The following is a 9,756-nucleotide window of genomic DNA, read 5'->3' on the forward strand; positions in this document are numbered from 1 at the left end:
CTTGCCTTCAAATTCTTTATGGGCAAGCTACCCAGCTACCTGAACAAGCTCCTCACCCCTACCACATGCAGCACCTATCACCTGAGATCAGACTCCAAAAGACTGTTCATGGTCCCAAGGCTCAACAAAGTATCCGGACGTTCCTCCTTCTCTTACCATGCACCCCAAAACTGGAACAACCTACCAGAGACTCTCACATCCACCACCAGTTTAAGTTCTTTCAAATCTAAGGCTGTCACACATTTTAATCTGGTCTGTAACTGTTTCATACGCCCATAATATTTATTATCTTTAACTGTGCATGCAATGTCTTGTATATTATGTATACCCTGTTTCATTTATGTAACTATTTGTAACCATGTATTATTTGTCTTAACTCTGTGCCCAGGACATACTTGAAAACGAGAGGTAACTCTCAAATGTATTACTTCCTGGTAAAATATTTTATAAATAAATAAATAAAATAACCCTGTTCACTTATGTAACTGTATTTGTAATCATATATTATTTGTCATCATAACTCTGTGCCCAAGATATACTTGAAAACGAGAGGTAACTCAATGTATTACTTCCTGGTAAAACATTTGATAAATAAATAACAGTTGCTGTGTGCACAGCATTTCTAAATTGTCTTTGAATGCACATTGTTTTTTGTATTTAAAAATACACACAGCTTTTTATTTTATAATAAATGTAACAGTCTAAACTACCACAATAAATTAAAATTATAAGATAATTATGTTATTCCCACCTTATCAGCGATTAATTAGCAATAATGTGATTAAAAGCTACAGTACATTTCTTGGCTAAGCTACAGAAGTTGTTGTTCTGCTAATTAACGAGTGTTAAAACCAGCACATATTTATAACAAATCATTCACTAGCCCCAGAGAGGCCAGCAATGCAAAGTGGTCATTATTAATTATTATTACCAATTATTCCGTTTTGGTTTCATCTACTGCAGAGGAGAGGTTGCAATTGTGGTCAAGACAAATCCTACCAGAGAGGATGAGCATATACTGTACGTATGTGTATAATAATTATAATAATAATAATAATACAATTTTCCTTTAGAAGGTGTTGCAGCACTGAACCATCAATCCTAATATTAATGAATTAAATGATGGTGTTGCCCAGCGTTCTATACAGCTATGGTAAATAGCCCTCCCTCCCTCATGTATCTGTTTGTACTTATTTGGTATGTCATTCTGTTAATGTAATTGACAACACTCTATATCCCCATTGTAACGCGCTGCGGAATGTAAGTGCTTTAAAATAATCAAAACAACAACAATAATAATAATAATATATACACATTTCATTTTTAGTCCTTGTTGCTCCACTGCTGGATTGAGGCCTCCCCAATGATATCACACACAGACACACGACCCCGTCACCTGCCTTGAACTCTGAATGCAGACCCCCTCCCTCCCCGCCACACACAGTCTGGGGAGCATTGAATAGCAGACAGCAAGCTGACACCTTGCTCCTCACTCACTTCCACACACACGGCCTTTACCCTGCTCTGCAAAGTCTATTTCCTGAAATCACAACGCAGTCTCCTTCCTGCCCTAACACACACGTCAAATACCAGAAATTCAACATTCCCCCCAAAAAAACACACACGTCTACGAGATCGTTATTTTTTACATCAGGGTGTTAAACCCCTCGCCACGTCCTGAGCCCAAGTTATGTCAAGAAGTCTGCGGCTCGCTCTCTCTGTGGGTTTTTTTGTCTTCCGCAGCCCTACACGTTCCGTCTTCCTTTTGTGTCTATAAACACAAGGGTCGTCCCCCCCTGCCCCGGGGGGGCTTCAACAGCACAAAATCCGGCATGTCACCTCCTGCTCGGTGTCACTGTCACCCTGCCCCTCATCCTTTATTTACACCGCGTTATGAGGCTTCCTACAACAGCCGTGCTGTACGTACACTGTCAGCGCTACACAAGAAGAAGAAAATAAGCACAACATCGGTCATTAACCCCTTCCTGCCCCCCACTAACCGTGATCCTGGAAGGGGTTGTTTTTCATTTTTACCCTCCTTACCTTGATTCACCAATTTAAAGCTTTGGGATTTCCGGCTTCTTTTCCTTTCTGTGAACTCCATACCTTCTATGTAGAGAGAGAGAGAGAGAATTGGTGGTTGTGGTGGTTATCGCTGTTGGTTGGTTGGTTGGTTGGTTGACAGGAGGAGGAAGAAGGGACTGAAAAGCAGAGGGAGAAAACAATAATAATAATAGAGGATTAGGGGCAGTGAGGAGGAAGGGGAGGGGGGAATATATATATATATATATATATATATATATATATTAAAATTAATAATAATAATAGAGGATTAGGGGCAATGAGGAGGAAGGGGATATATATATATATATATATATATTAAAATAAATAATAATAATAGAGGATTAGTGCAGTGAGGAGGAAGGGGAGGGGGGAATATAGATATATTAAAATAAATAATAATAATAGAGATTAGGGCAGTGAGGAGGAAGGGGAGGGGGGGGGGAATAATATATATATATTAAAATAAATAATAATGACAGCAGCCACGACTAGTCCCACAGGGAGGCCCCTCTCTGTAACCAGCAGGCACACTGGCAGTGTGGGGGTGCAGCTGGGGAAGAAGTTTTTTTTTTGGGGGGGGGGGTTCTGAAGAGATGGGAAAGAGAACAGATTATAATCCCAAGGGAAGAGGCCCCCCCGCGGCCTGGCGCAGATCACCTGCAGCAATGCCGGGGATATCACAGCGAGCAGAGGCTGGGGAGCCGCACACAGGGCCGCTGTGTGTGTGTATGGGTGTTCTCCCCTTCCCTCTTCTTTTATTTTTTTTTATATATATTTAGGGTGAAAGATAAACAGGGGGGTGAAGGGACTGAGGGAGGGAGAGAGAGAGGGAGGAGGGGAGCTGTGGCCGGGGCGCTGGCGACATCTGGTGGCTGCCTCTGGGTACCGCCAGGAAATGGATCTGCGGCTGTTGCAACTGCGGGGGAGCTGGAAGCGCGGTGACGTCACGCGGCCAGGAGGAGGGATTGCGCGGGGTTGAGGCGGGTTCAGGCGGCGCGCTGGGCTGCGTTGAGATCGGCGCATGCGCGCGTGGGGGCGGGCTGCCGGGCTGTGCACTGTAGGTGCTATAATAGGGATTGTGTCAGTGATCACAACTCAATACACACACAAAAAAAGGAAATATGTCGGTGCTAAACTCATAATATAAGTGAGTGAAGTGTATATAGTTATTTTAAATACATATGAAAAATATAAATGTAGCCAGGTCCCCTCTGGCTCCCCTGACATCCGTTACTCTCTCCCTTACCTGCGACAGTGTGAGGGCAGTTGCAGGGGCGAGTGCGTCGCCGGGAGCTCCCGGCGACATCAGTGGCAGGGCGCCGCCATCTTTATTGTGTCTGCGCATGCGCAGAAGCGACACGGTGGCCATCTTGCGTTTGGCGTTAGGCTCGCACGTGCGCAGACGCGATGCGGCGGCTATTACAGGGAGTGAGAAGAGGCGCTCCATAGTTAGGGACATAACCCAGTTCGCACATGCGCAGTTAGCAGCGGCGGCGGCCATTACAGATCGCGCACGCGGCCCTAATGTAAAAGAGGTTTCGAGTGGACTACAACTCCCAGCAGCCTATGGGGACTGCCCTTTCACCCAGATCACATGCTGCATTTCAACCACTAGGGCTTACAGATTCCCTGCAGCAGGAAAGAGATACATTGTTGTGTGCTGCGTCACTAAGCTGACAGTGGAGCACGAGTCAGTTGGTGCTGGGATAAGGTAGGGGAAGGTGTGTGTAGGGAGCAGTGCTCCTACACTAGGCCAGGTTACCCCCTAGGCCCCAGCTAGGCCCAACTCCCCTTCAGTTTGTGGCTGCCCAAGGGAAGGCCCCTTAGGGAGGGACTTTGCCCTGTTAGCAGTCAGCTTAGTCAGGGACACAGCTGCCGTGCTGTGTGCTCTGACAAGAAGGGTCAGTGTGAAGGGTCAGTGTGCAAGGAATCACTCTCTGTGTATGTGGTTACTATATGTGGGTCCTGTGTAGGGGACATTCTACACTCCTAGAATCCTACACAGGTGGAGGCGCTGTATGTAAGATCGTTCCAGAGGATTCACCCCAGGCTCTCACTAGCGGAGGTTCAGGCCTCCTGTGAGCCTAACAGGTAAAGCACCACACACCTGGTCACATACATATAGATTCCCCTCACATGCACTCTATCTGCGATTGGGGGTAGGGGAATATGCGTTACATAAATGTATATGTAACGTGTTCCCCCACCCTAAGGGGGCGGCCCCAGTCCCTTGGAGGCGTGCGCTGTGCATTCAAGTTCCGCCCCCCTCCAGTCAGGCTGGTCCCAGTTAGTACCCTGTCGCGCACCTTTCCCCAGCGGTGCGCGACAAGTTTTCAGGCAGGCAGTGAAATTTAAACTAGTTTGCGTCAGAGGTGTGGCCACGCCCCCGCCAGCGGTTCAGCCAATGAGGGCGAACCAGCCGCACGAGGTCATGATGTCGAAAAGTCAGGGAGCGCAGTACACCAGTGAAAACGTGGGAACAAAACACACAAATAATAGTGCAACTCTGTATAGACAACACTAAGATCTCAAAATTGAGAAGTTATGGATGGCATCAACAAGCAAGTAGAAAACTCTGAGCCACTAAGGCTAATAGGGGCACAAAGAGACAAATGAAAATCCACAGAAGTAAGAGCAACACTTGGATATATTTCTCATACAGACAACATGGGAATGGATGCAGTGGGAACTTACAGGAAAGCCCCAATAGATGGGCAATGTGTATAATGCACAGAGGAGTGTCCGTTTATGTGAGGAAATTGGAACTTGTAGGTGGTGAGCTGCTGCAGAGAATTAGCTGCGCCGGCGATTCCTCCGCGGTGAGACACCACAGGACTTCCGGGTTCTATCCCTCAAGTCTTGAGTCTTGATTCCTATGTTATTAGGAGCTGCCGTGTCCGCAGTGTAAAGCCGTCACGTGAGGTTAAAGACTGACTGGGTGGGTTTGACTGACTTGACTGGGTGGGTGACTGACTGACTGGGTGGGTGGTTGTCTGACTGGGTGGGTGACTGATTGACTGTCTGGGTGGGGGACTGACTGATTGGGTGGGTGACTGATTGACTGACTGGGTGGGTGACTGATTGACTGACTGGGTGGATGACTGACTGACTGGGTGGGTGACTAATTGACTGACTGGGTGGGTGACTGATTGACTGACTGGGTGGATGACTGACTGACTGGGTGGGTGACTGACTGAGTGGGTGACTGACACTTGACTTGACTGACTGGGTGGGTGTGTGACTGGGTGGGTGGGTGACTATGACTGAGTGGGTGGGTGGCTGGGTGAGTGGGTGAATGAGTTGACTTGAGTGAGTGGATGGGTGACTGGGTGGGTGAGTTTGAGTGGGTGGGTGGGTGACTGTGTGTTGGGTGGGTGGGTGACTGGGTGTGTGACTTTGACTGGTTGACAGTGGGTGGGTGGGAGACGGTGGGTAACTGGGTGGGTGGGAGAGGGTGGGTGACTTACCTTGACCGGGTGGTTAGTTCCTGGTGGCAGACGGTTCCCCTCCTGGCACTGATATCTCCGTGAACCAAAGTGACTTAGAACGGCGCTAAACAGCAGTGATAGTGAAACAAGTGAATTAGAAATATATAGGGTGAATTGTAAGGTGAAACGAAAAATGATTCTCAACCTTCATAGGGAATATGTACAGATTCCCTTCAAGATAATGTGTGTCCAGGGTACGGAGGGAGCGATGTTTTCAGGAACACCCCAGAAAAAAAGATAAAAAATGATGGTGCAGCAAAATCACACAAAATTGGTGTAAATGAATCTTGGCTCTATTTAAATGCCTACTTACAGCAGGTAAGTGTTAAACCAGCATTACTCAGGACAGCAGGTAAGTATTAGACCAGCAGTAACAAGGACCCGAACAGATGATGATACAGGAGAAATCCCACTCGAGTAGGTGTTCATGGAAGACAAGGAGAGACCATGGTATAGATCGAAGGTATCAAATTTATAAGTTAAAAGCATATAGGAAATGTACTCACAATAAGTACATAGGACATGTACACATAAGGTTTAACTTGAGGCAGTAGAGTGCCGGAACAGATGAAATGCTTGCTGCTTCACTTCCAAGTTACTCCCGTCGGATCGCGATGGATGGCGTCTGACGTCACGTCCGGTGAGGGATTGAAGACTTTCCGGTAAGGTAAACAGGGAAGCGGGCGGGCGGCAAGACAACACAGCAGACTCGGCGCCTTCAGTTCAGGAACAGCTTTACAAGGCTATGGAAGGCTCTACCGGTTTCGCTGTGCTCACGACATCTCCTGAGGAAGCTGTCGTGAGCACAGCGAAACGCGTAGAGCCTTCCATAGCCTGTACAGCTGTTTCTGAACTGAAGGCGCCGAGTCTGCTGTGTTGTCTTGCCGCCCGCCCGCTTCCCTGTTTACCTTACCGGAAAGTCGTCAATCCCTCACCGGACGTGACGTCAGACGCCATCCATCGCGATCCGACGGGAGTCACTTGGAAGTGAAGCAGCAAGCATTTCATCTGTTCCGGCACTCTACTGCCTCAAGTTAAACCTTATGTGTATATGTCCTATGTACTTATTGTGAGTACATTTCCTATATGCTTTTAACTTATAAATTTGATACCTTCGATCTATACCATGGTCTCTCCTTGTCTTCCATGAACACCTACTCGAGTGGGATTTCTCCTGTATCATCATCTGTTCGGGTCCTTGTTACTGCTGGTCTAATACTTCCCTGCTGTCCTGAGTAATGCTGGTTTAACACTTACCTGCTGTAAGTAGACATTTAAATAGAGCCAAGATTCATTTACACCAATTTTGTGTGATTTTGCTGCACCATCATTTTTTATCTTTTTTTCTGGGGTGTTCCTGAAAACATCGCTCCCTTCCTACCCTGGACACACTGATATCCCCGTGGCATCTGGCTGGGGCAGGAGGTGGGTTCGGAAGTTGGCGGGGGGACAAGAGTGGCAGGCTGGGGCAGGAGGCCCGCGCCGCGCTTCCCCTCCGTTCCTCGTTGGGAACGAGGGGGGAGGAGCCTGGAGTTTGCGGCTGGTGCCGGAGGGCCGCGCCGCGCTTCCCCTCCGTTCCTCAGGAGCAAGGGGGGAGGAGCCTGGAGTTTGCGGCTGGTGCCGGAGGGCCGCGCCGCGCTTCCCCTCGGTCCGGGAGCCGATGCAGGGCGGAGAACGTGAGTGTGATGGTGCGGCTGGGGATGTTGCGGAGCGTCCGGTTTTGTGTGAGGCGTGGGGGGGGGGGGTAGTTGTGCGGATGGGGAGGTTGCGGAGCGGGGGGTTTGGTGGTGAGCGTGGGTGAAGGAAGGGTGAAATGTTTTGTGATTTTTATTATTTGTGAAACGTAAGGTGGCAGGGAGTGTGCAGCGTGTTTGCGTCCTGTCGACAGTGTTATTTGTAGCGTGTGGGAAGGCAGAAATAGTGTGAATGCGGACATTTTGAGTAGGTTAAGGGGCCAAAGGCGGACATTTTCGCGCGGAAGGCAAACATTTTTGGAAGGCGGACATTTACAGTATGTGAAGTGGGCAATTTTGTGTGCGTAGCTGCGCGGGAAAGCGGATATTTTGTGAAGGGTCAAATTTTGAGTAGGTGAAGGTGGTGTGGAGGGCGTTGGTGAAATTTGTATGGCATAAAGGGAGTGTGCTGCGGGCGGAGGTGTAGGGAGTGTGCAGCGGGCGGAGGTGTAGGGAATGTGCAACGGGCGGAGGTGTAGGGAGTGTGCAGTGGGCGGAGGTGTAGGGAGTGTGCAGCGGGCGGAGGTGTAGAAGGAGTGTGGAGCAGGCGGGAAGGTAAAAAATTAGACAGGGGTGACAGTCTCAGGTGTCTTAAAGTTACCAAGGTGAAAGGCACAGTGAGTGTGGAGTAGGCGGGAAGGAGAAAATTTAGACAGGGGTGATAGTCTGAGATGGATTAAATTTACCAAGGTGTGTGACTCCGCAGGGGTGAAGTCTCAGGGGGTATGGTGTGTCAGGGTGAGTGTATGACAGTGGAGTAGGTGTGTGTCAGTGATGTCAGTGTACCTTTTGGCCAATGAGAGTCGTGGGGGCGGCTGACCATGGGCGGGCAGGCGGACAGAGGGACCAATGTCTGTGTGTGTGTATGTGTGTGTCATAGTGGAGCGTACCTCTAGGCCAATGATAGTCGTGGGGGGGCGGGCGGACACACGGACCAATCAGATTAAACACATCTACTAACAATCACATACTTTTCAGTTTTATTATATATAGATTTAGGACACCGCTAGGAGCGCCTGGTGATCTCTGTGTCTGCATGAGGTCATGGCCACGCCCCCTCCCGTCGCAAACGCTCCCTCTCTCCCGCAGATCGCGGTGCAACGCTGTGTACACGCTGCCCCCCCCCCCCCCGCCGGGCGCGCGTGCCACAGTGCTCACTTGGGACTCACCCTAAGGCTAAGCGTTTCACTGCGATCTGTGCACGCCTTTTGTTTTTCTTGCTCGTAACAACATTCTAAGCAAAACTTGTGTGGGTCGGAAATCATGCCAGTAAAGGTACAAATCATTGACTCTTTTGTAATCCGTTAGAAATGCGGTTTAACATCCCTACATTTAAAAAGGAGAGGAATTGAATGAAGTGCGCTGATCTGCGGCGCAGGTTGGAGAATGCTTTAATGTGCCTGGATATATCCACCCACCCTCCCCTGTTCATGCCTGGCTGCCGCCGATCTCCCCTCTTCATTGGCTCCCTGGCGCACCGTGTGACGCACAATCCAGGGAACACAATCCAGTGGTATCCTCTGCTGGCTGACGCGTCACAGTATGAAGTGAGCCAGGAAGCGAGGTGACACCGGGGCCTGCTACAGAGGAGGTAAGGGGTTGGTGTGAGGCACGCGCCGCCTTCCGCAGCGGGGACCTAGCCTTAGGGAGATTCACTGCTGTTACCTGTTGTTGGTGCTACATGTTAGGCTCACAGAAGGCCCTGAGCATCCGCCGGTGGTAGTGGGGATAAACAGGACAGGCTTTTGGTGCTTGGTTAGTTCTTTTCTCGGTGTTGCAGCGCCTCCATTCCCACAGGGCCTATCGCAGATAGTTGCAGTCCCTTGTGGAAAACACTCTCACCCTCTCCCTGAAGAACGGCAGCCTCAGGCAGGAGTATAAAACAGTAACTGGTTCTTTATTCTTTAGGGTACAGCAACGGCATACCAACATATACAGCATACATCCGTACACTGTCTTCTCTGACAGCAAGAGGGATTATCCCCCACTGGACCCTACATAACCCAGCAGGGTGTCACCTGGCAGCTTGCTCTTCTCTTGGTCCCTGGACTCAACTCCCAGGGCTTGAGGCCCCAAAGGTCTATCTCTGTCTCCCACCCTCCCTGGTGGAGTGTGGGGTAGATGCTCCCACTCTCCTGATGGAGGGTATAGATGGTGAACCAGAGCCCTGGCTCCACACTTCCACACCTTACTAAATTTGGAACTGCAGCCCCTTATTGTTACCAGGGGAGGAGCTCCAGGTCTCAGCCCCGTATGGGCAGTACCCAGGCCATAAGCCACCCCCCCTGTCACTCAAGGGAACTGTTTACTTCAAGTATTCAGAATTAACCCTAACACTGCTTGCGCTGGTACCAGGACTTACGTGTTAGGCAGGGAATCTAGCAGCCAGGGTCTGCATAGCTAGACACACACTCACATCCACCACCAGTTTAAATTCTTTCAAATCTAAGGCTGTCTCACATTTTAATCTG

General features: G+C 49.4%; 1 protein-coding gene across 4 annotated transcripts in view; it reads right to left on the reverse strand.

Moving 5' to 3' along the window:
* The window catches only part of BEND7 (BEN domain containing 7), a 100,077-nt gene extending 97,110 nt beyond the window's left edge, over positions 1 to 2,967 (reverse strand). For 2 of the 4 annotated variants that reach the window (XM_075599515.1, XM_075599514.1), the window contains exons 1-2: positions 2,722 to 2,965; positions 2,044 to 2,201 (exon numbers count right to left, since the gene is read on the reverse strand). In XM_075599515.1, coding sequence (XP_075455630.1) covers positions 2,044 to 2,104 — 61 coding nt within the window. In that variant the 5' untranslated portion in view covers positions 2,105 to 2,201; positions 2,722 to 2,965. Of the gene's footprint in view, positions 1 to 2,043; positions 2,202 to 2,721 lie in introns of all 4 variants that reach the window. The other 2 variants (XM_075599513.1, XM_075599512.1) reach the window with 2 other exon arrangements.
* Positions 2,968 to 9,756: the final 6,789 nt, after the last annotated feature.

Source organism: Ascaphus truei, chromosome 5 (assembly GCF_040206685.1).
Source record: "Ascaphus truei isolate aAscTru1 chromosome 5, aAscTru1.hap1, whole genome shotgun sequence".
NCBI lineage: Eukaryota > Metazoa > Chordata > Amphibia > Anura > Ascaphidae > Ascaphus > Ascaphus truei.